This window comes from Accipiter gentilis, chromosome 23, assembly GCF_929443795.1.
Source record: "Accipiter gentilis chromosome 23, bAccGen1.1, whole genome shotgun sequence".
Classification (NCBI taxonomy): Eukaryota; Metazoa; Chordata; class Aves; order Accipitriformes; family Accipitridae; genus Astur; species Astur gentilis.
Window position 1 is genome coordinate 3,866,000 of NC_064902.1, and position 27,875 is coordinate 3,893,874.

A 27,875-nucleotide genomic window follows, 5' to 3' on the forward strand; every position below is an offset into this window, starting at 1 on the left:
GGCATTGATTCCAGTATTCCGCATCAGACCATCAGTAAAAAGAGCTATTTATCCTTAACAATAAAATTCTGTCCCAAAATCTCTCGAACTGCTTTCAGTATAAAGAAGTTAGAAATTTTGTTCCACTTACTTTAATAAGGTCATTTATTATATATTCAGGAAAAAGCAATTACACAAAGCACGAAGGTGAATTAACACCTTCCTTTCTCTCCTAGTAAACGGTAATGGCTGTGCCCACGTTGCAGCTCCATCCTGCTGCTACGTGCCGCCACGCGCCCCCGCAGCCAGCCTGTGTCCTCAGCATCGTTTCTGCCACGGAGGGCAACCATCGCTCTCCCCCAGAAAAAACTCCGCTCAGGGAAGATTGTGGGGAATTCCTGTTCCTCCCAGCTGGGGTTACTTGGGGCCCTCAAAGCTATCCCTGCAGCCTTGTGAGGAGAGGTCTGTCGGAGCGTACGGTGAAGACCCTCATCTACGGCTGTGGTAGGAATGTGGTTGGAATTTGGGTGCTGGCAGCAACCTTGGTAACTTCACTGTTTCCTTAGACAGATGTTACAGTGTCATATGCAGGTGTTCTGCCATATGATAAACAGGAAAGATTGATTTCTCTATTCTGGCTGCAATAAACTTGTCTACATCCTTTTTTCTTTTGGGGGGTTTTTTGGTTTTGTTTTTTTTTCATTTGCCCCCTTTTGGTTTTATCCAATAGAAGCCTTTTTGTTTCAAAAGTTTTACAAGGTCACATTCATTACTCGACTATAATTTACTAACATACACACTAACATACGTTTACTTCATTTCCTAAGTTGGCAGAAGCTGTGGAAGGGAGTGAATGTTTTGCACTTTTCTGTGACACCTCTGCCTTTTTTCCTTTGAGATCCTTGGTTAAAGGATGCCGCTACATTGTGCCACATACTATGCAAATGCCGTAAATGATACTCCAGACCGTCAGAACTGAAAACAGTCCTCCTGATGCAGATCCAGATACTCACCTAAGCCAGACGTAAGTAGCTTTTTTGCTCCCTAGGCACCTATCAAGTACCAAATGAAATGCCTGTGTTAGATCCTAAGAATAACAGGTTCAGCTGGGTCTCTTCCACTGGTGCTGAAAATCACTCAAATACTAATCGTGATCTCTTCTTAACAGGAACACATTATACCCATCCAGCAAGCATGTCATCTTTGCCCTCGGACATTTTTTGGGAAATTAGAAGAACAAATACTTTTCCAATTAAAACTGAATTTATGCAAGCAAGAGCTCAATAGAAGAGTTCAAATCACTGGTTTTGGTATTGGAGTCTCTATTTCACTATCGCTCCATGATATTCAAGATCAATGTACTTCTGCTCCAAGTGCAATGAAAGTATTCCCAAAAGGCAAATTTTGTTTTCAGAGTAAGAGATGCCTTATAATCCTCATCACAGCTCACGTGTAAAAATGTATGAACTCTAATTTTTATTTCCATGTGGGAAAGCTATCTGAAACATGAATACTGGAAAACAAAGGTTTTCTGGAGAACAGCTTCGCATAAACGGCATAAAAGCAGCATTAAAGTTACTCTGAAGCTAATGGAACACAAAATCAGCTCACTCAGTTACTTAATCCTTGGAAAGCATTAAAAAGAACTATATTTAATGATGCTATTGTTCAGTTGGAATAATTTGTGTTTAATTTCTCAGGGAAATTCAAATCTTTTATCCCAAGCAGTGGTATTATTTTCTTTTTATATTTTTATCAATGGTTCAATTGCCCCTTAATCAAAAGACAATGCAAGAGGGAATATTTCTCATTCAGCAGAGCATCTTGACTAATTTTATGGTCCCATATGTGATTACTCTGAACAGAAGTTCATACAAAGCGCAATTTACAGCATACGCATAACTAGATATCTAAAAATAGAGTATGTAAAATTCAATTTTAGTGACATAAAACTTAGAAGCCCTGTGGGTTTGAGCTGATATTCACAATTTGATTAAATATGCTCTGAGTGCACAAGTATGCATTCAGTATTAGGAGCTAGAAAAATAATTCTGTATACTTCATCCTGGAAACAACTCCCTTACGTATTTTTTACTGTATTTATTTATGATTTAAAATGAATGAGGGCTATGGAACAATACCTTGTATCTTAAACTTTAGCTTAAGCTTGTTATAAACAATGAATATAATGAACTCCTCTGATATTGGAGTTGTAATTCTCATGGGGTCCATACCACAAGGCTCGATCTTATGATACTGTTATAATAGAAACACCATTAATTTTACACAGATAAGTTCAAGTAGTTCTCTGATACGCATCCAGCACAAGGGTGATTTCCAGAGGATTTCACCCATTTATCAACTTTACAGAGAATCAGTCTCTGTGCAAAGCTAAAAAAGAACTGCAATGGTGAAGTTTTGACTCTTTTTAATAGGCACACATAACTAATTTCAACAAGAAGCAATGGAGTCAAGCCAGAGTAAAAAAAAAGAAAAATATTCAAATATATATTGAGACCAAAGTGAAACTTTGGATCTACTATTGACCAGAAATTTTTCAGTCAAATGAAACTATTACCACAAGAGAAAGACAGAACATTAAACTTAATGTTACAGATGCATCGCTCCGGAAAGTCTGATGCCTTCCCGCGACTTACCCAGAAACCTAAATCTATTCTGAGATTCAGAGAGGACAAACTGGTATGGAAGTGGAACAGAAACACTTTGTTACTGTGTTTGATCTCAGGCATTCAAAATGAACAGCAAAATATAAAACAAATGAAGCACAGCTGACACTGAGTTTTGCTCTGCCAGTCACGCCCGACTTAACTACCACCCAATCTACCTGCCCTCTGCTCTGTTTCTTAGGAATGAGGAAAATTCTGCCAACATTGGTAACATTCTCCCAAAGTCAAACTCCGTAGGACTGATGCTGGTGACTAGCATTACCATGGTAGCAGTTATACAAACACAAATTTATATAGCTACCTATTATCCTTTACCCCAATTTGTCTCTATTACCTTGTCTTAATCCCAGCCTGTGTGTTGAGGGTGAGTTTGATTCTATTTCTTTTTTCTACAGAAGGAAGTAACTAACCTTCCTTAGGCTGTAACAATATTAAAATAACTAAGATGCATGTTCCTCTCCCCAACAGTCAAATATTATACTGATTTGTGAAAGCGTGATTTACCCAGCAATAGTAAAATATTCTTGCTAATTTACAAATATGCAAATTAGATTCTAAAAAGCCACCGCCAGAAAATATCAACACTGAGCTATCACACAGCATCTACACCAAACCATCTGAGAATGGAAGGTCCATCTTTCATGTCAGCTAACCCAATTGATTGCAGCCTCCACAGACCACAGGAAAAGCATAGGATAAGATCCAGGATTCGGCTGGGAACTGGTGCCACTAGTTGGATGCTCACAGCTGAGATTGGTGCACAGCTGAGTTCTGCTTTGCCAGAGTATCTCAATTCAAAGTCCAAAGGGCTAGCTCCAGCCTCAGCTGACTAGAGCTATTTGACTCTACAGTGCAACAGAAGCGGGGCACTCACAGTGCCGGCTGATTTCAGCTGGCAGGTGGCAACTAACAGCACCTTTCTGAGCTGATAGAGCGTTTGTAGGATTCCCTGTCCACTCCTGACGTAGGAAGCGGCTCAAGCTGCCTCAGGGCTGGTTCTTCCCACATTTCCCTTTCCAGCGGGCTTTCAGCGAGCACAGAAGAGCAAGTGCATCACAGCACAGATGACTGTCTGAAACGTGCCCAAGCTGTGGCTCGGCTTCAGACACTAACTCTGGCTGAACAAGCCTCGGGAAAATTAATTTCAAACCCACCTTTGCTACAAGCACACTTTGCACATCTGCATCAGATTTCTCTAAACATTCTTCTTCCAGAGTGCTGATTGTTACTAATATCCAGATATTTACGTAGCAAGAATTAAAGGAAATACCTGCTCCAGCACTCAGTAGTATTTCACCAATTGTTTTCTGTGATTGTATTTTAAAAGACTACTTTTAAAACAAACGTGAAATGCATGCAAGACTATATTATACAGCTCAGCATAGAGCTCTAAAAAGGACAATACCTAAATTTGGAAACTAAAAAGAATGTATTTGTTCTGCAGTATTAAGATTAAGCTTGACCTTTCAAAGAACAAATCTATTGGAAATGCAACAGTTTTCAGCCTCTTAATTAGCTCTGTACGGAAGAATCTAATGCCACAAGTAAACAGGATATTTCCATTTTGCCCTCCTTTACAGACTCAATACAATACTTCTGGTTGTAATTCCCCTGAAACCAGAATGAATCAAGATCATTAAGCTCACTGATATAACCAGTCCAATTTGTCCTATTTGAGAATGAATCGAAAGTTCTTAGACACGCAAAAATAATTTTACACATATGAAGTCTCCATGAAAACTAGTTGTGTTAGCAAATTTACCTGCACCAAAACTGGGCCATCCCAAAATAACAGCAGGAGTTTTTTAAATGTAGCATGGTCTTGTACTTACAAGTACATCCCTACCCTTAAAAGAAAAACATAAAATATATGGTTTTTACTGCACCCGTTCTCATTTTGAGGACCTCAATAGAATTTAATGCTTCATAATCAACAACAGGATGATAAGGAATTAACATTGCTTAAAAAAATTACAACTCTTCTGCTATGTTTCATTTTATCAACAGAAAAAGCCTCCTTACCAGAATTTTTGTAGTATAAGCACTGTTGATAGCAATTGCATTAACCAGCAAATCAAGGGTTTTGGCAGGTACAGAATCTGGGTCAGGGACCTCTTTGTAGTGGACATCACCAACATAGGCTTGGACAACCGTCATCCGGTTGGTAGTTAGCGTCCCTGTTTTGTCGGAGCAGATGGCTGTAGCGTTACCCATAGTTTCACAAGCATCTAAGTGGCGGACCAGATTGTTATCCTTCATCATTTTCTGAGAAAAGGCAAAATAAAAAACCTTCAAGGTTTGCTTTAACAGACTTTTAACATCAGTTATAAAAAGCATGTATTTGGTCTTGTTCATGAGAACGTAATGCTTAGTAAACTAGAAATTCGACTGGGGCCAATAACCCAAGCCCCAGTTACAGACAACCGAGCAGTAACTATCCCTGGAATAATTTCACCTTTGATAAACGGACATAGTTCCATCATTTTTTGCAGAACATATACATTTTAAGGAATAGCTAGAACAGCAAACTGAAGATAACAGGATTTTTAAAACAGTATCATTATAGCAAATATTAGACTTTTTTTTAAATACTATTTCCAATGCCAGGATGTTATCTTGCAGCACACAGAGAGACTATGCATTTTGGGAAAGAAAGAAACTAACAAACTAACAAACAAACCCCTCCACCAAACAAAACCAAACAACCCACACCCACAAAACCCCACCATTATAGACTACTCCACTACACAGTGCATATTTTTCACAAGATGCACGGTCATCCTAGAAATACACATTATCCTTCCCTCTGTGTTTTCAATATTAAAAAAATGCTATGCCCAGTCACCTGACCCTTATTGTCAGATAATATCTTATATTCATTGGGCACAATATCACCAATTGTACACAAAGCTGTATTGCGGTTTGATACTGCAAATATAGATACACATGTACATGCTGCATGTGTTAGATGAAGGACATAAGAACATGAAAATATTTTAAAAGCAGCTAAAGTCTTTATTAGCAAAATCCCATGCTTGAGATGTGCTCTTTTTTCCTAATAATAGTGATGTTTGCCTACATACAAATCAAGCTGTTGCTTCTTAATGTTCATATGTTAAATTGTTTACATACTAAATGGAAATAAACTTTACAAAATCTTCATCTAAGATTCCCAGAATGTTTCAATAAGGCCCATCTGACTAAATTGCTAAAACAATCTGAGATAACTCCTAGATAGACAATGGAGTAATCCACAAGTCCAGGATTTTAATCCTCTTTAACTTCCTAACAGAATCATTTACATTGGCTACAAAGAACTGCAACTGCATTAGAGAAAAGTACATGAAAGCTCCAGTGAAACTCTGCTTTCTTTGTAAAGTGTTCCTGGAGACTTCAAATCCTTGACAAAACTTTGTACTATTCCACAAGAAAATTTGAAGACAAGGTTATTCTGTATCAAAAGACTGGACTGTTCTCATAGTAAATTCTGCTCTATAAATTCCTGGTAACCTTGCAAACTAAGCAGGTATTTCCACTGTTTGATATTCTTGCACTGCATAGTTTTAAAGACATGTATTAGAATACATATGTATTTGCATTTTTGTCAGAAGAACTCTCAATATAAAGCAAAGTTTCACTTTAAAGAAATTTCACACTCATTAATATTTTGAGCACATTAATTTACAGGCCAATTTTCATCACACCTGATAAAACCTGAAGACTAACTCACTAGTAAACTCAGCTGAACAGCATTTTTCTCCCGTAATTATTTTTAATGTTTCTTACCTTTACAGAATAGGCCAGAGAAATAGTGACAGCAAGTGGAAGTCCCTCGGGAACAGCAACCACAAGTACAGTAACACCAATAATGAAGAATTTAACAAAATACTGAACATAGACAGGAGTGCACTCAGGCAACCACTGCTTCTTGTTGACCACAAACGTGTCAATGGCAAAATAGAGTACCAAAATTATTACAGTGATGGCAGACATCACCAAACCTGAAAATAGAAATAATCAATTACTATAAAACAAAACACAATTAAAAACATGTGCAATTAGAAATCTACACTTGAATTTCATATGAAATTATTTTCTTATTCTACATGACATCTTTCACCAGTACCAGTAATGATGATAATGATGAATTTTACAATGCAGAAAAAACTTTACGATAATACATTTACAACAGCCGTACATTCCAGTGAATAAGGAAACACTGAATTCTACAGAACAGCTGAATCACACTGCATTAATTTTTAAGCACCATCTTACTGCTGCTTTTAAAACTTCTTAGTCAATCTAGTTCAACAGGAGTTCTGCTATTGCTTAAGCTAAGTTTTTTTCAATTTAGTACGTTACTTTGCCTGGTACAACATTTATCTGTCCTTTTGACCTCCACCTTTTACAAATTACTGGTCTATCCATATTCAAACACTCATCTTTCTTTTAAATAAGCTTATCTTAAGAGGCTTGAGAAAAGGAATCTCGTATAGTTTATGTTGCTTTAGAAAAGCCCTGCTGATGTGTCTGGCTGAATGCAATGAAGCAATACTGCAGAATTGTCTACAGAACAGTTTTTTACTGTTTTTCCTGAAAATGTGATAAATACTAGCATTTCCGGGGTTGCCCTTTTCAAAAGGATATATGCAAACAGTGCATATGTTTGTGAGAAGAGGCTCAAAAGAGGTACAACACTGACAATATAGCAAAAGAGACATTAATAAATATTTCACAGAATTCACAAAAGGTCCCGGGGACATAATATGTTCTCCCAATGACACAGACGTTGCTAAGATAGCACTCCTCCTCCACAATTTTGTTCCTGGATTTGAGTATACAAATCAAAACTCCATCAGAACATCTATTTTGCCTTGCTATTATTACTGCTTTTTGGCAGGTCTCTATGAAGCAGTTAAGCCTGCATTTCAGAATAAATTAATTTCTCTCTAACGAGATCATACAGTAGAAGGAGAATGCTGTGAATTTCATGTCTTGATCGAAGTAAAAAAAAAAAATTTCAAAAAATTGGTAAGCTGAAGGATGCTAAGGTTGACAGGAAACAGATGAGTCAGGGAGATTGCTAAATGCCAGAGGATAAAGAAAAATCTATTAAAACACTGTACAGGCAAATACTCATGACAACACAAGACATCCCCATAGATTGCCCAATGACAAAGAAAAACCCAATGAGGCAATGATTAATTAATTTAATTCATATTACTTGCCACATTATGGTTAGAAATCTCTATACAATTACTTTAAAAGTGATATTCACATGCCTGCCGAAATACCAAAGAGAGTAATAATCAGAAGGCAATGTAGAAAGGTACTTAATCTAAGAAATTAATGATGATGAGAAATGAAGTGTTTTTATATCAGTGCGTACTGTTGTACAACTAGCAACAAAGCAGAGAAGCCTGAGGAATATGAAACTGGGCAAAGCACGAAATTGGATATTAAAGAGATGATAACCATAGATTCCAAGTTATGCACTGTTCAGGCAAAGAGACAGAAGTGGCATCATGGGGTTATGTGATCAACTAAGTATAATGAACTTAAAAAGGAATGAGAAGGAATAGCAGGAGAAAAAAATCAAGCTGGTAAAGAAGGATAAAGGAGATTGAACCGAGGCAAAATAAGAAGTCTGTTGCAGGGCCTCAGCCAAGGTCTGGATAGAGATCAAGGTTTCTTTAATACCATGAATATTATGTCATTATGAAAGATTTTCGCTTTCTACCTACATGTTGGAGAAGTGCTACTTATAACGGTAGGGACCAGATGGTACTGGAAACAATAGTCAACAGATGTGTCATATTTGGGTAGAAGGCAGGAACACAGATATTAAGAGAGAGCAGAATGATTTCAGAATCCATAAGAGGGAAATAGTGTGTGAGTGATATTTTGAGATTATATTAGAGGTTCTGAAATTGTGTAGTCAAAAGTTCCAAGGGGGGAGAAAATTAAATATGTAATTACTGCACTTGGGAATATTGACTATGAGAAAAGCTACATTTCATTTTGATTCAAATACTCATTACAATCCAAGTTGCCCAAAGCTTCCAGTTTCTTGACAGTCAAAGGTGAGTTTTAGAAGAATAGAAGACATTCAATACCACATACTATCCTTAGAACAGTACTATGATGACCTATTTCTAAATATTGCAGTACAAAAGGCCTATCCCTTTTAAGAATAACGTGCTTTAAAACCATTCGTTGCTAGTGTAACACACCGCTATGCGGTCAGTTCCCCAGTCATACCTGCTTTGCCTATCTGGACTGCCAGCTTGGTCAGCTTTCCCTGAAGAACAGATTTTTCTTTCTTGTGCATGTTGGATTTCTTCTTGTCTTTGTCATCTCCCTCTCCCCCTTCTGCGCTCTTCAGTGGCTGCATCTCCATGGCAGCAGCCCCATCCTGCTGCTTGGCTAATAATGCAGAACAAAACTGTTACTCCAAAAGGGTTCTTCACTCTTTTTACCTTGGTGTTGATACTTACTGAATTCAATCAGCAACTCCCATTGCAGGGGCTGATTGCAACACAGATAATTGTAACTGTGCAGAATTACACTTCCATGGCAGACAGACACCCCTAGGAGACCCAGTGGGGTTCTGCGGGGGCACAAATGACTAAGCATACCCATGTGCACTCCGTCCATATGGGGCATGTACTGCGCCATTCAAGCACTGCGAAAACCATTGGTTTTTACTTATTTATTTATTTATTTTTAATCCACCAATGACATTCTGTGTTATACACATATATATCACTTAATGTCTTGCAAATTACTTGGCAAGTAACGGTACATCAGTACTGCAGGACTTCCTAGAATAGCAGTTCCCAAATGCTTCGGCAAATAGACGGTCTGTATTTCTCTAAATTTTGGTATGTCTCATAGACTACAATGCACCCTTGTAATCATATTTTTAATGAAAACATTTTTAAGGTAATGTGGTTCCACAGATGATCCATGCGCCACTTCTCTCGACTGCGTGGGCCAGTGGACCACACTTTGCAAACCACTATTCTAGATAATACCAGACTTTAAAAGTTTCCTTAGCATTTCAGAGTTCAAGTAACTTAACCCTCAGGTCCAATGGTGATACTATCATCATTCTCCTGTCAAAAGCACACATAACTTAAAGGCTAAACCATCCTTTCTGGAAAGAATGCTACTGCTAATATAAGGAAACTTTATGTTAGTATCAAAGAGAAAGATGTGTCTTTTAAAAGCAATGACATTCCAGTTTATATATGTGTACGTGTCTGTTTTGTATTGCACACAGACATAAGTAAATTAAATAGAATGAGATGAAACAGCTTTGCTTTGACATTCGTGAAAAGACTGTACAAAACCATGCTTATTTGACCTGGAAATCCAATTCACCTATCTAACCTGAAAACTTATTCATTTAATATCGTTTTATTTAATAGCTTTGTACCATTAACCACTAAGTTTATCTACTCAGTTTCTGATCCATCACCTTTGCAATCTTTAGTATTATCTGAGAAGAGAAAGTTATAGTTTAATTTACTTATTTGGCATAACCTAAAGAAATCAAGATAGCTGTGTCTCATGTAATAAAAAGGGAACCATGACTTTTGCTTCAGAGAAAGCAAAATAAATATTTCAATTTCTTCCTAAGATTGTACATTAAATAAGAAATTCCTAAGATTCTTACTCTTCCTGTTGTTTACCCTTATAATACACTTTTACATTGCTAAATAACCTCTTGGCTTTAAAGTTTCCTTTTGTTATTGCTTTACCGTCTCCCTGCAAAAGAAAACATGTCCTTACAATGCCATTAAACACCAAAGATGACGAGACATATCAAAAATAGGGTTGGAAATTCACTAACAATACACAGCATACATAACTTGCACAAGAAAAACGAATTCAAATAAGCTTTGTGACATGAAAGTAGCATCTATAAATGGCTTATTTGAAATACCGATCTTCTCCTGTCCTAAATATCTGATATATCAAAATTCTGTAAAGTTACAATCTCTTTGGTAGGTTCTTTTGCTGGGTTTGGCTGTTCGGGGGTTTTTAACATTCTGTTTGAACAATAGGGCCATTTTCACGCACAGGCACAAATCACAAATTTTCATTTTATTTTTTAAAAGAATTTAACTACATGCTAAAAATAAAATCCACAACCTCCTTAATATGAAAGAAGATTACCTTTGTTCTGGCTGTTCTCCATATTCCCATCCTGCATTTTGCCTATATGATGAAAAATTTCAACAGACAACAGACAGTAAACAATCTTCACCCAAGACAGAACATGAAAATGGGAATTTAAATAAAAAGGGCAGATGAAAGTAATGAGCATGTTACAAATAATTATTTATGATCAGTAGCCATTGTTACTATATGTTTACTTAGAAGCATGGACAACTTAGCTGGACATATTCAAGGAACTGCAGTCAAGTTCAATGTTGTAACACATAAAATACTAAATATCAGCACATATTTTTGAGCAAATTGCATAAATTAAGAGGGTGAAACTAATAAAAAGAATCCAGTAGAATTTGAATAATATTCCTGAACTAAAATTTCAGAGACCTGTGACTTAAAAAATCCACAGGTATAATTTTGGCACACACCAGTACAGAGTAGGACTTTTTTTAATGTATTCCAGAATGAAATTCATTATTTTTAGTAAATTAAGACAAAATAGAAATAATAGTGTTAATAAATATAAATAAATAAAAATGTAAATCAGATATGATTTAAAATGACAACTTCCTCACTTGGTTGTATTATTTAGCAAGCTACTCCTGTAAATACAAGTGCCAGGTGACCATCCTATATTCAAACTTGTCCTAAAGAAAGATTTGCCAAGTGCATCTGTAATTTCCAATTTAATATTTTAGCTACAGATAGTCTTGCCATATCAAAGTCCTTATTTGTTTTTTTTTTAAATTGAAAATACATCGTTTCAAAGTGCGTGTGAAATAAAAATGGCAAAATACAAATTAGAGCATACAAAACTTTGGTATTCAGAATAACCACTAAACAATTTCAAATGTATTCAAAATTTCTTGATGGGATCCTTTATGAAACTCTCACAGTGATACATGAATTTGTCTTACAGAAGAGACTATTTGAGTTTTATAGATATTATATTAGATGGATGACATTATTGTTTTGTAGTTATGTATAATGCACAATAAAAAAATAATGTTAAGGAGAATTAATAGTTAACACACCTTTACTGGATTTTTGCCAAATTCTAATAAGAAATGTATCATCAGAGTTTATAAAACAAATACGACAGCAGTTAAGTCTTGCTCTTTTGGCTTCCTGCAATACAGCTGGTACTGATGTGCACGATAAAGCAGAAGAAATTATGCTTCAGTGTATGCGTTAATTTTTTCACTCTACACTGTGAATAAATAGTAGCAAAATTGAAAGTCTAAGATGCATTTCTTGCATGTTTGTGTCTTCAGCAATTGGGAGATCACTAAAACCTTCCCTCTCAAAAAGAGCAAAAAGGGCCAAATCAGTCATAAATGTCTCACCATAACAGTTCACCCCATACTAACAGGCTACAGGCACTGAGAAATTCAAAAGCACAGAACTACAGTAAAGGAAAGGATGTATCGCGACCTGCCGCCATCTCAGTACTCGGATTACTAAAGTATGCTGAAGTAAGTCATTTAGCATCAACTGCTTGTCTATATTCCTAACTCTATTCCCACCTTGGCTATAATATGACTTTTTAAAAGGCACGATCTATCTTCCAAAGACTTACATTTTGCCATGAGACATGAATCTATGAACCTGAACAAAACCAAGTTAATTTTCATTGTGAAATTTCCTTAAAAAGGATTTGCATACAGTGCATAGTTGAACTTGATATCTGCCCAATGGCTATTTTCCTTAGAATGGTTTTTAATAAAGTTAGTGGAAGACATAAACCACCTCTAGACGTTCTGATTTCTGGCTAGAAGATAAAGCTTTCCTTAAGCACTGGAAAACATTAATTTAGAGCAGACAGTCTGCTCTGTGTCCTGCTCTATCGTTCCCTTTTCAGAATACAATTCAAAAACTTAAAACAGTATAATTAAAGATTCTTCAACTTAAAAAAACAAAAAACAAAACCAAACACAAACCCAAACCCTGGCAAACACAAAATATACTGTTTTTTCTATGTAAATCTAAGTATTTAACTTTATGACATATATTTGCTATTTAATTGGGGTATCATAATTGTTGTAACAAATTACACTAACAATTCATCTACCCTGACTACCTAAAAATACCAGTACACAAAATGGACAATTGTTAGCAACAACATAAACACGTGTATTTAGAAATATATTCTTAACCTCATCAGCTACTGCATTTAGGTTACTGGGGGATGGGGGTGGGGGGAGTCATCATAGCTAGTTATATTGCAATTATTTAGATAGAATAACAAAGAATAGGTAATTTAGGTAATTATGATAAAGAAGAGACTACTATAAAGGATTTATTTCCTCCTGTTCCAAATAATTTTAAGCCTGCACTTGGCTACAAATTATGAACAAAGAAAGAAATTAAGAAAGAAATTAAGATGATAGAATCACTACTGCTGAGAGATCCTTTCTCCTTTCAGTTAGTGCTAGGACCAGCAATACTATCCCATCTATCTGACCTTCGTGCACTGTTTACAAACATTAGAACTGTGAGTATCTATTGATATTTTGATAATATTTTTATATATATAATTCTTAAAAAATATAATATATTTTTACATAAAATTTTGCAAATCTTTTCTTCTTCTCTTTTTGGAAATAAGGAAAAGGGACAGTGTTTGGGCCCTGAAATCTGGAGGAATTCACCTGAGTTTATTTTTATCACTTTTCTAAGCAAGGATGAAAAATCTGAAGGTTTAGAAAAGACTGTAGAACCTCCTAATATGACTTGTATTCTGCAGTTGCTGTGAAGGTTTTGAATTTGAATATAAAATGTTTTGCATTTTGTCTTTGCTGTACTAAAATTTCTGCCTTTTGGAAGGTACCCATGGCACCATTTCTGCCCAAGTTCTTACTCCAAAAGACAGTTACTTCTCCAAATAAACTCTGCAAGAAAAGACTCCCCTTTACTTCCCCCAGCCCTTTATGAAGAGTCAATGAGACAGAATAACAAAGACCTGTCACTGGCATTAAACATTAATGGTACATTGGAGGAACTGCTTGGAAGCAACCGAAGAAGCTAATCGAGTTACGTTCTCATGTGCCATGATGGAGCAAAAAATTTAAAATACCCTACTGGTTTTCCAGAATGTCTTATCTTGCAATAGAACTGAGTTATAGCCCTCTTCATGCCAAGTCAGTTATATCCTGCAGCTAGTTAGAACAGACGCACGTTGCAAACCTATATATAGGGCGAAGAGTGAAACATATCTGAAGTGAATCATTAGAAATTCTTTCATGCAGTGTGATATCAGAGCCAATGCATTAGTAAAACACAGATTAATTGCAAAAGAATAAATCTGATTCCACTGTATCAAATAGGAAGTTTTAGATAATTCTTCTATGCACTCACTAAATAACTTCACTTACAATTCAGAAAAATATTCTAAATATTAAAACAGCAAATTGCTTTGCAGGAGTTGAACAGTAGTGTACATACGCCAGAACTGACAGAACAGTAAATGTAAAGTATTTCAGCTGAGACATTTCTCTGAGCCTGCTATGGTATTGCTATATCGGAATATAATTTTAAGTAACAAATTCTCTGAATACCAAATGCCAAAACAACCCCAACAATCCACCATGGAAATCCTGATTTAGGAATCGGGGAGAGCTTTACTAGACAATGGTGAGCACTCCTTTCTCTAAAGAAATCAAATTTGGGGAAAATAAACTGTAAACAATGATTGCTGCTTCCCATATTTTCTTTTAAAAATTTACCTTTTCTGAATACCATACATTAAAATTAGACAATTTTTCATGAATTACTACCTTTCTGTAAAATTTTCTCATCTGCTTATAACCTTAACTTGTAACCTTTTAAAAACTGAACACCCCGTCCATAGTTTTAACAGAGACCATCAAACAATTATGTATTTTAATCCTAACTACTAGAACCCCAAAGAATTTAAAACAGTTCCTTCGATACAGCAGATAACAAACAGGCTGTATCACAAACCTCTATGAATTTATCACTGTAAGCTCACTGACTGAAAAAAAAAATACTTCTTTTGTGTCAACTATATATTGACAACTAAGACAATATTTTATTTGAAATGGTAATGTGTTGATTTTCATGTAACAAGCAATAGCATTTCCTGAGCTAAGTACTTACTCAAGTATATAATTTTTTTTCTTATTTGAAGGTATTTTCTACACAGAGGTGTTAGACTTTAGGTAAAAAAAACTTGTTTCCAGGCACATCTCAGGGAGAATTCTCAGATATTATTGAAAAAATTCATTCCGTCCAGATCGAGAAAGTTTCTGCATGAACTTGGTCTCCTTGCTTTTGAACTTATTTTTTCCTTCCTTTCTCCCCTCCGAAAAATATCTACATTTTAAGTATTCTCTAACTCATCATCACTGCTAACTAGAAAAATGTATAGTATAAGCAGAAACCAGACTTTGGCAATTTCCCGGACAATTTCAAAGCCCTCAGTTCTAACTCTACTTGCCAAGTCTTGGTTCTCCTCTGAACACAATGTCAGGTAAGCTGAATTGGGGAAAGTATCTCCTCTTCATGTTACCAGAGATCTGCAGAATTAATTCAACCGCCTCACCTCAGAAGGGTTAAAAGCAAAACCACATTCAGCTGCACAAAAAATTGACTTCTATGCTTTGTGCACTGAAAAGAATTGAGTATGTATCTCTCAACTCCAGGATAAACAGGGGCAGTAACTATTGTTTATGATGGGAGAGAAGATGGTGGAAAATCACGTAGTTACTTAAGACACTGATTTAGTATCCCTTGGAACTTAATTTCCGTATTAAGTTCAGGCATTAAGACCAAACACAACAGCTATTTACCAGGCAACTAAGACTTGCTAACAGAGAGACCGGGTCAGAACAACTTAGGACTCCTTTCTGCGTCTTGCTGAGCAGTGGTTCTCATCCAGCAAAGCATTTAAGCAGATGCTCAACTTAGTACTCAGTAACTTGCAGGACTGAGTATAAATGTAATAGTGCAGTCTCCAGTGGGATTGAAGGAGGGTATCTGGTAAGACGTCGTTGTAGGTGTATGTTTGTTTTACACACAACAGAGTAGAATTATAGAGCATAAAGAATGGGGAATGAAATATTCATCATTAATTTCCTGGTTCTTGGTCTCTAAGGAATCTGAAATTGGGGCGCTGGAACCAGGATGATACAAGTTCCTGTCATGCAGTGAGATGTAGGGATTGCAAATCCTAGTTCTCCGGCAAACTTAGAATATGCAGAAGTAAAGTTTTAAATCTGGTTATACATTTCTTTTAAATTATAATAAAATTATTTTAAAATAGGCTTAAAGATTTCCTGTGTCATTGTTTTAAAGAAGATACTACACTAGTAAGTCTTAGTACTTGTTTAGTACTTGTTATTGCTGTGTCAGAAACTTTAGTCTCACATGCATAATGCAACAACTACTGACCTGCATGGAAAAAAATTTCTATCACTAACACAATGAAAAGTAGAATTACTTTTGTCAGTATTACTGGTGCTGTACAAGAGGGAAAGGTTTCTATACAAATGAAGACTAACGTATCTGATTACCAGAAAAATACAGCTGATGCCTAGACTAATATTGACCCATTCCATTCAATACTGGAATTAGACTGTTAGAAGAGATACTGAAATATCTGCATGCTAAGAAGTGGGGTCAAGAATCTGTACTAAGAGACAGTCAAAACTGACTACAGTAATTTTTAGTATTTTTTTATTATTATGTTTAGTAAATACAGGTAGGCTCATTAGATGATCACTATCTAAGGGCATACACAAATACCCACAGACATAACTTTTCAGTCAGTCTCTTCCAAAAAAGATGCTCAAAGCAGCAAAAGTTATTCCTAAAGCACTGTTAGTTGAAATTGAGCCAGATTCCTGATCCCAGCACTATTTCTCAGAACTACATGAAGACTACATGAATACTTATGAGAGTGCCACATCAGAAGAAAAGAGGATGAAATCCACGCATCATGGTGCTGTCCTTCAGATCTATGCTGACAAATATGCAAAGGGCTTTACAGCAAAACTTCATGTAAAGGCAACTCGGAAGTTTTGAAACTAGCCTTATTCAATGGTTCCTTTGAACTGCAGTTTTAATTAATGGCAAATACCTCATAATTCCTACTTCTTCCTCTCCCATTCTGTGTGAATAAATTCTGTGTGAATAAAATAAATAAGTCACAGCATCTTTGTGGCATCTCTTATAAGCTACTATAGAGTTTATGGAGTAGGATCTCTCAGGGGGTAATCACATGCACATACAACATCTGTGCAGTTCATAAAAGGTAAAGGGAATCTTATATAGTCAGGAGAGAAATTTATCAAATAAAACAAGCTACGTGTTCTTGACGTACCATTGACTAAGCTGGCATTTGCATTATCGGTGGCATTTGCACCTGTTGCACCATCTGTAGCTGAAGGAGGGTGGGAGGAGGGATGGGAAGAATCTACTGAGCAATAATGGATAAAAAAAAACAATAAATAATAATAACAATATGAACATGGCAAAACAAAAAACATTTATGGAATACTATGGCATTGTTTTCTCCAAAATCAATCTGTTTAAAATTAATTTACATAACTTTCCAAAGCAAAATGTCATTACAAAGGTGTTACAAAGTAAGGCAAAAACTCATACATGGAATAAGAATAAGAATAAGAATAAAATAAATATGAAAGACATTTAACAAAGTTAACAGTTGGTGAGAACTGACTGCACACAGTACATTGCTTTGGTCCTTTTTTCTTTTTTTACCTTTAACATAATAAGCAAATATTAGAATGGTTGAAATATTTCCCTTGAGTTAATGAATATACAAAATGCGTGGGTAGTTTTAAGACATGCAGCTTACTACATAGCATATACAACATTACATATTTTGTATTTTATGTAATGTTGCATATTATGACATATTATTGCTGATACATCCCAGCCTAACATGGGCTTAATCTACATCCTGCCATAACCTCGTTAATATGCACATTGATCTGAGTGGAAACACTAGACTTTTCAATATTGTATGTGGAAATGGCAAATACAGTCTTGAGGAGAATAATGAGTTATTTTAAATCCAAATAATAGACATTATGTAATTGCCTGTTTTCTGGTGAAATGACAAAAGTATCAGAAAAGAAAATCCTCTCTGTTTTCAGCAATTATCGGCATATTAGAGAAACTGGTCACAAAATCTTTCCGAATAGGAAAGCAAAAAACTCGAAGAAGGTTTTATTATTTTATTATTTTTTTTTTATACTGGAGCTCAGAAAATTAGTCTCTAGAAATAATAGGTAAAATAAGTTCTGGGTTTTTTCTGTTGGTTAATTGTTCAGAATAGAACACAGAAGTCCTATAATGAATCCTGATCGAGGCTCTTGAACTTCTTCAGTACTTGACCTGTAGTGACTGTTTCACACTGTACTGGTTTGTTATTCAAGAAAAATGATCTTGTTTTATTTACAAATGGTAAATTGGGAGAAGAAAATAAACAGCATACAGGATTTAAAAACACATCCTGTGTAACTACATTCATGAAAATTTCAATTGCAAATTTGATTACTGTGATGGTAATAACTTAAACTGTTTTAGTTACTCATGCTTATTTTTTATTCCATTTGGATATTCAAACTAACCAGCACAGCATGAACTGCTAACAGCAAATCATGCATTCCAACATTTAATATACTGTAATTTACTTCTGGAGAACAACTGATTATTCAAGCGTAACATTAAGATTTGCAACACCAACAATGTGTGCACACTTAAATGTTTGCCACGAACAATCCCGTTGATTTGAAATAATTCTTTAATTTAACTGGACTGATTCAAAGACAATTATTTTAATCATTAGTTCAACCCTGATTTGCACCAAAGCTTGCTGGCTAAAAGCCTCATCCTTTCATTTGATGTGGTACAATTCTTACTCTACCTGGAAGCTGATGTCCATCCTCCTGTTTCACACCTGTATGATGATTTTTACAAAATGTTAATGAGCGATAAAAGCACACACCCACATAAGACTGAAACAAACATTTACGATTGGCAGGATTTCAGAGAATTGCAGGTTTATATGCAAGAGTACAGTATTTGAGATTGGGCCTCAGTTTGCTACCAGCTCCGCGAGGCACTCCACTGCGCTTGCACAAAGCTGCGAGCGACATTAGAAAATTTCAGGGAATTTTCACGGTATTGTAGCTATACTCAGTTAGATTCAGTGTCTGCACAGCAAGTTCTTACACACTTCTGTAAGACCACGGTGCAGTGCATTACTCTGCCGTCTGTGCTTTCTCTTTCCCTGTCTTTCAGGGCGATGCATGTTGAAACACGAGAGAATCACCAGTGTCCTGAGCAAAATAGCCTACAGAGAAGGCTACCCCAGTCACACAAAGGACCTCAGGGCAGACAGCTCTCACTTGCAAACGGGTCCTGAAGTTGCTCTTTCTCACCCACGATACCCTCAGACACTGCCAAAACAGATGCTGCCAGATCTCGAAAAGTCTGTTTCTAGGAGTCTTTCTCTTAATGATGGCAAGGTGTTGCTCAAAACTTGTCTGACATGAAGAGTTTTATTTTGGGAAGTTTTGGTCGTTCTCCTTTTAACGTTCTTAGAACTTACCATGCCTAGCAGGTATTTTGCACTTCTGTGTAGAACTGAAATGGTAAACATTTCATAAAGTCTTTCATCAAGTAAAAAGGGATTTCCTCAGAGAAACACGGAGTCAAGTGCAACCACTTGTTGAACATGTTCAGAAATGGAAATTGTAGGTCATGAAAACCATTTGAATTTCGCCTTCCTATCTGCAGCTTCACATTAAAAGGATGGAAATGAAAAAAAGGTGGAATCACACTGCCTGACAGATACTAAGTAAAATGGTCAGTAAAGCCATGCTACTCTTTTTTATTAACAGTAAAAACCACTAAAAAGAGTGGAAATATCTAAAACCCCTGCATTAATTGGCCCCTAATTATGTCTAAAAGATAAATATTCTTAGAACAAACTTCGAACAAAATTCTGAAAGTAGACTTGAACAATTTACAAGACTGTATGAACAAAAACTGGAAAGGACACACATTAAATCATGTTTCTGCTTAGTGTGCAACCCAGAAGTTAGCAATTGCTTATGACATCACAGTATAATAAGGCGAAAAATCTGAAGAGACTTCTTGATTTCATTAACTGATACAGGACATCAAAATTAAACTCTCTGCTAACATTTACTGCTACTTTCTTGTCTTTTACTATTCTTAGTTTGACCTTTACACCTTAAGAAATTAAAATGCCTCTAAAGCCAGTCACTGACATTTAACAACTAGGCTAGCAAAAAGCTGCATCTTATCTTTGTTTTATTTTTGAAGCTCAAAGAAAAACGCTATTTCCATGGCCAAGTTGTTTTCTGAAAAAAAGATATTACATAGAGGTAAATGCACAAGAGCAAAAACCTTAGCGAATTTTAGGTGAGTATGGATTTATGTAAAGATGGGAGTATGCCCATGTATTCCCTTGCATTTAATTATGTACTGAGAGCCTGCAGTTTCACACTGGAAAAACATCTTGTTATCCAATGTATTTATTGGTTAACAGCTTTTGCTGTTTTTCTGTGTGACATGTAATGATAAAAATGTATACAAAAAAGGAAGTTTTTAAAATCATATTTATTTGTCAAGACTGGAGGAATGCTCTGGCTACACAAAGCCCAAGAGCTTTCTTCGGAGCATCCTTACGTGTTGTGAAATTTACCTTTCTTATCTTTCTTTTCTTCTTCTTCTCCTCCAGCCCCTAGCAGAGTAAAGATGATGCCTGTCTGAGAATTCACACCCACAGCAGTTACAAGCATCCGTCCAGAGCCTTCCATGACGTGAGTACCTGAAAATATGCAATATAAGTTACATATAGCTAAAAAAATAAGAACAACCATTAAATATTTGATGCAAGACTTCTACTGTAGCACTAAGAGAGATCTGTTACACTTTAAAAATCTATATTGAGGCCAATATAATTACATACAAAAAATAAACCCTATTGTTTTATATCATTCTCAACCAAGAACGGATGCTTAACTGCAAATCTTAGGCTGCACACCCATTAACCGCAAACACCAGATTCCCTTTTTAAAAGAAATGTTGTCACTAACCAACTTCACATTATCTTGGAAGATAGCTTCACACAGTTAATTATTGTAACTTTGAAAATATTTTTTCAGAGTTCTGCAAACATTCCTCTGTGCCTCTAGTCAAGATGACACTGACTGTACATGGAATACTATTACATAAACAAAGTGAAAATATGTGTGCAATTTCTCTCATCTTCCTCAGTTATGGTCGATTTACAGGCATAGAAAACACATTGTTTAAGACAATTTCACATCTTCAAACTTCAAAAATCAATACAGAGAAAAATCTTCAAGGAGATGTTTAATTAAATCAGGAGGTTCCCAAATAGCAAGAAGAATCTGGCATACACTTGGAAACAAATTCAGTATGAGAGATTTCTATTACTCTAAAACAAATCAAATGTACATTAAGTTTTACTGAGAAGGATCATTTGTTTATTGAGGTAATTTTATCATTTATCATTTAGTAAATTCCTTTTGAGAAATATTTTGTGCTTTATTCTATAGAAATAGTCTATTTACAGCTCTTATTCCTATATTGAACCAAATGTCAGGTGCATCAAAGATCACAGCCTCTTAGAAATCTTTTGCTATGAGTTGTGGAAACACAAACAAATAGAATTTCCTAGAAATGATCAGAAGTATTCTGATTTACATTTTGGGAAAATTTTATGAGAGAGGATTTGCTAAAGATCACTCTATGCATTTACACACTGGCTATTTCTAAAAAAAAGTCTGAAGAACAACCTATTGCTATGACATGTATATAAGGCCAGCTACTAAAAGCTTATTAAAAAAACCCTGTTATTGAAGCATAGGAACAAATATGCCAAGGATGGCATCAAATGACAAATTTGTCATTTCATATGGTGACAAAGTCTTTATCTAAAAAGTTCATTACTGAAGTAATATTTAAAGTGTTTGAAGAAAGATGTCTTCAGTGGGTAGTAAATTTTAAAAGATATATAGCAGATCCTACGTGCTCCTATGAAACAGATGAAAAACAAATACATAATAACCAGAAACTACTGATAGATAAAGCTTTTCATTGAAATAGACTTTATATTTTATCCTTCAGTAGTAGAAAATTAAGTTATGCCCATTAAGTGTAAGTCACTGTGAAAACACAGAGGAAAAGCAATCATTTCTTAACACAGAGTTGACAGAGCAAGCTGGGATTGAAAATTTACTTGGCTTTGGGGTTTTTTAAATACTCTTTCCTGTGTTTGAAGAAGCAATTAGTTTGGAAACTATGAAAACAGACTGTAACACACAAACTGTTAGCCTTGAGAAAAAAATCATTGTATACAAAAAAGTCAAACACAGATTTATACCTCCAGGTGACCTATGGATGGACACATGGTTAACTAGAACCTCCTCAGAAAGTATTCTATTATTTAACAACTGTTCTTAATCCTAGGTGCTATAGTTTTAAATAAACTATATTTTAAGACCTGTATTATTCCAGACTTGCAGCGTGGGACATCAGAAGAATGAGTCCAGATGGAATCAGAACATAATCCAGTAATCACATTTTCCTTTGGGGGAGCAGGGGAGGCATGGAGAGGGAAAGAATTTTTACACTTCTTCTGAAGCTATTCATTGCTTTAAGAGTCAACTAAAGAATCAACTAATCAGTTTGACCACTGTGGTAATAAAAATTATACTGCTTATAATTACACTGCTCACTTTACTCTTTGCCTTGTCACTGCAGTGACAAACTACTATTTGTTGTTGGGTGTTAATCTATGGTTCCTTAGATCCTCACCTAACTTCAAAATTTACATTGTACTGCTTTACAATTATTAAGTTTTCCATAAATGTAACGATCTCCATATACCTTACTTAAGACAACATCATGGTTTCATTCACTCTGTAATAGCATGAATAAGGTAGAGTCATTAACTGACTTGTCCTAAACAATTCTGCAGCTAATGAGGTAAAAATGCTCGTATGCTTATTCTCAACTGTCTTGCCCCTATCACTTACCCACTACCATCATGAACTACCACCCAACATTTGCCATCATTAACTACCACTCAATATTTTAAAACTAAGTGAAGTCGTTCACTGGTGCCTGTAGTCCTGAAATGTACCACAGCAGGGCACACCTGAAGCCATAGTAAAAAAGAAATCTTCAAACAAGCTTTCTGCAAACTCCAGCAAAATGGCTTTTAACCAACTGAATTGTGAGCCTGTTGCATTGAGCAAACGGGGAATATAATTAATTTACCATGGAGAATCTTACTGGGCATTCAGATCTATTAAACCTGGATGGTCATGGAAAGATTCTTTCTCCCTCCCTTGTTAAAAAACATTTATTGGGTTCATCCTCACCTACATATATTCATTTCATTGAGTTATCTCAAAAGCTGAAAAGAGGAAAGATATATGGACACGTGTCCTTAAACAGATCAATATTTTTAATATATATATACACACACACCCTTGCAACACATTTTTTAAAAAAATTCCCATTTTCTTATTACTGCTCATCCAATTCTGTCCTAGAACATACTAAGCAATGCAACTATCTATTTATAATCAAAAGATCTTTCTTGAAATAAGCAGAATCTCTCATGTTCTTAAAAGGAAAACAGAAACACAGAACAGAGAGAACATCTGTCAACACTAAACCTAATTTCAGAGCATAAATATCTCATCAGAACACTAAGAAAATTTCAGCAGAAATAAGCCAAATAAAAACAAAAATGCACTAATGGTCAGATGTATTTAAAAAAATAAAGCGCATCAGACTTTCTCAGTACATTGAGAACTGTTCCTATGGAGTTCTGAGATAAAATTTGATTCCTTAAAAAGTCATTTGCTTGCTTTCATATGATAAAGAAAAATGTCACAAACATAAAAAATTAGGACTGCTACCCAAACAACAAAAACCAAGTTACATTCAAGGCTAAAGGAACAGAAAAGACCTTTAAAAAATAAAATACGCTTGGTTGTAGTGGTTCAGACAAAACAGAAAATGTCTGAAACTTAATTCAGATATTTAGAGGAACCTCCTTTAAGATGTAACACCATTTAAAATATATTTTAATTAAGAACTTGCTTTTAGTATTCCTATGTTTTGTTTTGAAGGATTTCAAGCTTAGCTCTGCACACCTGGAAGGGGCAAAAATGTCTTAACTTGAAACGCCTTTCTGAGCCTTTTCTTAACATTAGTCTCGTAAAATGTAACTCAAAACTGTTAAGGTGCATACAAAAGCATGTTTTAGAGCAGGTACTAATTTATCATCAGATTATGTTCCACTAGTAATATTGGAAAAATTCTTCAGCATCTAAGCTAAACGAAAGACCTGAACCTCCTTCCACCTAACTCTGACAATTTCACCATTTAAACGGTATTATAATTACATTAGCTTGAGTAAAGAAATGGGCGCTATGACTTCAATCAACTATTGTTATATAAATGAAATTCTGGAATGAATGCATGTTTTTCACTTATCTGTACACTAACCATGTATTTCAACTTCACGTTGAACAGTTCTCCTGACTACTTTCCCTCTCAAGAGTAATTTTTCAGTATTAGTAAAACACATTTTTTCACATGCTGAGTATTTAATTTGAAATTGATAAATGGTGAATATTCCAAGATAGAAAAGGAAGAAGTCTAGTTTAGTAAGAAAAGAGATGAACAGACTAGACAGATAAGGAACCTATTACAGCACATACTTTTCAGACAAAAATGCAACTAAACATGAGACTATTCAGAAAATCCCAAATCTAATAAGAGTACTGGTGAAATAGATTAGAAATAGGGCTGAAAAACAAGAAAAGAAAACCAGAGCGTGCCAGTTTGGGGGGTTTATACTGTTTTGCTGCTTTCAGCAAACTTGTGGTAAACAAAAATTCTCTATCAGCATCTCTAAACAACTGTTTCAGTCACTGCGATTATTAAGAGGTAACTGAAGTTAATAATAAAGTGAACCAACCATCAGAATATCCTGTATGGGGCAGGGAGAAAAAAAAAAAGGAGATTTCCAGAAAAAAACTTATTTACAAGTAATTTAAGTAATTTCAACATAACCAAATAATTTGGAACTTTTGAAGTCAGCTGCTTGGTTTTGAAAATTTCTGCTGTGCTAGAAGCCTAGCTTAGAATATTTTCTGGCAGGGAATTAAGACGGAATCAGAACTATTTTTCTCCAGGCAGTAACTGACCCGATTCCTTAATCGGGCTTCCTTTTTATTTCCAAAACCTAACAAAGCACCATGACCAAGAGATTTCTTTTGTTTATTTGTTCTTGAATAAGCTCTGTTTACTTTGTTTCAAATCCTTGTTGCGCATTGATAGAAATATGCATTTGTAAAAGTTAGGTTAGGATAAAGTAATGTTCTGTGAGTCTCAGTTCAGTGAGAACTATGCTAGGTGAGCTCCTCTGTGTCACTCTTTCATACCTTCATCAAATTAATCTAAATACTTGGGAAAAAAGTTTTAAACAGTAAGCCTCATAAGGTATTTTTTACAGTGTTAACTATTATAATACGTGGTACCCCAAAATACTTCACTGCGTGCAATGCTGAGGGCAGACTCATGTTCAAAACGTCTATATGTAGGAATCATGGATTTCTGCGAACTTTGAACTACACAAAACTTCAAGGGCACATCAGGTTCAGTGAAGACAGTTGAGTAGCAGTCAGTTGGGTTCTCCAAGCTGTCTTTATCTGTTGGTTGATACGTGCACATGCGCATTGCAAAGAAATTTAACGTCACCACAGTCTCATTTAAGCTGATGACTTCTGATGCAATGGCTTATGCTACATCATGCATGCAAACCTCTGTTAAAGAACTAAAAGAAGGAAAATGTTTTAGACAGAAGTACAGTGGAACTATAGAAGAGAAGCTCCTTCTTTTGGTTTCAGGTATATCAGAGTCTGTATTTCCATGTCTGCCTTCCTAGGTGCTACCAAATGTGCTATATACAGATGGAAATGAACCATCTGGTTTAGTCAGCACTTGTACCCTTAGAATTGCTTCTCAAGTACAGTAAATCACTATCTGGATGATTAAACAGGACATTAAGCACAGAAACTCATTTAGTTTAATTATGTCATCGAAACTGATTGAATATTAAAAATGTTGTTTCAGGTGCCAATGGTGAAAATAATACCTCCCGATTCAGGGTGTTTATCTTTCACCAGATTTAGACTCACAAAACAAACTGTAGCTGCAATTCAAATGTTACCTTTTTTCAGTTATTCCTCTGTCACACCCAAACTGTTTTCATTTCCAACAGATGCTTAAGGGAGAACAGTGGCAAGCAACATCCTGACTGTATTTGTCTAAATTCCAAAAGCCTACATGGAGATAACTTACTGATGTCTTCAGGTGCAAAGATAAGAGGAAAATTTAAGGTCTGTTCAATGTTTTTTGCAGGGGGTTGGTTTGTTGTTTTTGTTTGGTTTTGGTTTTGTGGTTTTTTTTTTTTCTTTAAACAAGTTTTATAAAAATGTAGGTCTAGGCTAAAATCCAACAGGAACTCAGCTTTTAAACCAGGTCAAATCCACCCTGAAAGACATGATGGTTTCCAAGCTTTGGGGGTTTGGACTACTAACAATTTCCATCAGCTAACAATAACATCAACTCCCACACCATTAGGATTAAACCTTGCACTGCATGTATGGAAGACGATAGTTTTTTGCATGATAGAATCTCAAATCATCAACTCTGCTCCTGAGCAAATAGAGTTCAGCGATTTTCTAACACAACATGAGTAAAAAATTTTAAGTATGGAACAAAGGTGTATACAGTGCTTGTTAAAATATCACATTAATTCTTCACCTTTTTTGTAAGCATAATAGAGATTACATAGTAATAGAGAAAAATAAAGCGTATAAACTTTATTTAACTCTGCAATAAAACCATAAAGACAAATTTGTCTCCTTATAGCAATGAAATTTGAGGTTTGGGAAAGCAAAACTAACTTGATTGCTTTCCCTTTCTCTTCCCACCATGCCCTTCAGGGCAATACTTTCATGTTTTTTCAAAGCCACCACTGAAATCTGTGGGTATTCAAAAAGATCTAATTCAATTTAGGAATATTTATGAGTACACAAGTCAATGGAAACTTCATAATCAGAAAACCTCTAGAATTCAACAACAGGATATTTTAGTTGATAGAAGTCTGTGATATTTCATGATAGAAGTTTCTATAAGAAAATATTATCAAAACTATCTCTTTAAAATGAAAATTTTATGCTAGTTATGAAGTTATATTTACAAAACAGTACAACTATCAGCTAAGAAAAAAGAAATGGAAAAAAACCCACCCCAAATATTTCAAGGACAACGCTGGATTAAAAATTTTGTTAGGAATAGCAGCAGTGAGCTACCCTTCCTCAAAATATCACTGCAGGCCTCCCTGTTTACACACTGGAAATCATCTCCAAGAGAATTCTTAAACTACAATCAAGTTAAGCCTAAATATCTGCACTACTAGGATAAGTCATGTTATTGTAAATCTAGCAAAAATAACAGTCATTAGTTTCATACATCACTCATGAAAGTCAGAACAGTTCCTTAAATTATGGTACATCAAGGAGTCAAGAGGGACACCAAGAATTCAGAAGTGTCCCCACTATTCAGCATTTCTATATGTGAGCTGCCTGCAAATGCTGAGCTCTTCGTTGTATTTTCTCTGCACAAATGCAGCCTTCAGAGTTTGCAGCTACTCCGCTAATATTTATTAGTCTCTAATGAACTTGCACGGATATATTTTTCAGACGCTCATAACTTGGAAAAACTTGGGGGTTTACAACATGAACAACAAAAGGTATGCATTTGGCAGAGACACTGCAGCAAAACATTTAACAAATAAAACCCAGCATATTTTTAAAGAAACCAAAGGAAACTTTTTCCTAAAAAAAAGACATTTGTTTTGCTGTTTTATTCTCAGAAGCAATAGGAATTTTT

At 35.4% G+C, this 27,875-nt stretch overlaps 1 protein-coding gene across 18 annotated transcripts in view; it reads right to left on the reverse strand.

Annotated features, from left to right (window-relative positions):
- The window catches only part of ATP2B2 (ATPase plasma membrane Ca2+ transporting 2), a 439,575-nt gene that overhangs the window by 78,034 nt on the left and 333,666 nt on the right, over positions 1 to 27,875 (reverse strand). For 9 of the 18 annotated variants that reach the window (XM_049826145.1, XM_049826142.1, XM_049826160.1 and 6 more), the window contains 7 exons: positions 20,572 to 20,697; positions 18,763 to 18,795; positions 17,191 to 17,286; positions 10,851 to 10,892; positions 8,928 to 9,092; positions 6,453 to 6,667; positions 4,689 to 4,931 (listed from right to left, as the gene is read on the reverse strand). In XM_049826145.1, coding sequence (XP_049682102.1) covers positions 4,689 to 4,931; positions 6,453 to 6,667; positions 8,928 to 9,092; positions 10,851 to 10,892; positions 17,191 to 17,286; positions 18,763 to 18,795; positions 20,572 to 20,697 — 920 coding nt within the window. The remainder of the gene's footprint in view (positions 1 to 4,688; positions 4,932 to 6,452; positions 6,668 to 8,927; positions 9,093 to 10,850; positions 10,893 to 17,190; positions 17,287 to 18,762; positions 18,796 to 20,571; positions 20,698 to 27,875) is intronic. The other 9 variants (XM_049826149.1, XM_049826156.1, XM_049826153.1 and 6 more) reach the window with 6 other exon arrangements.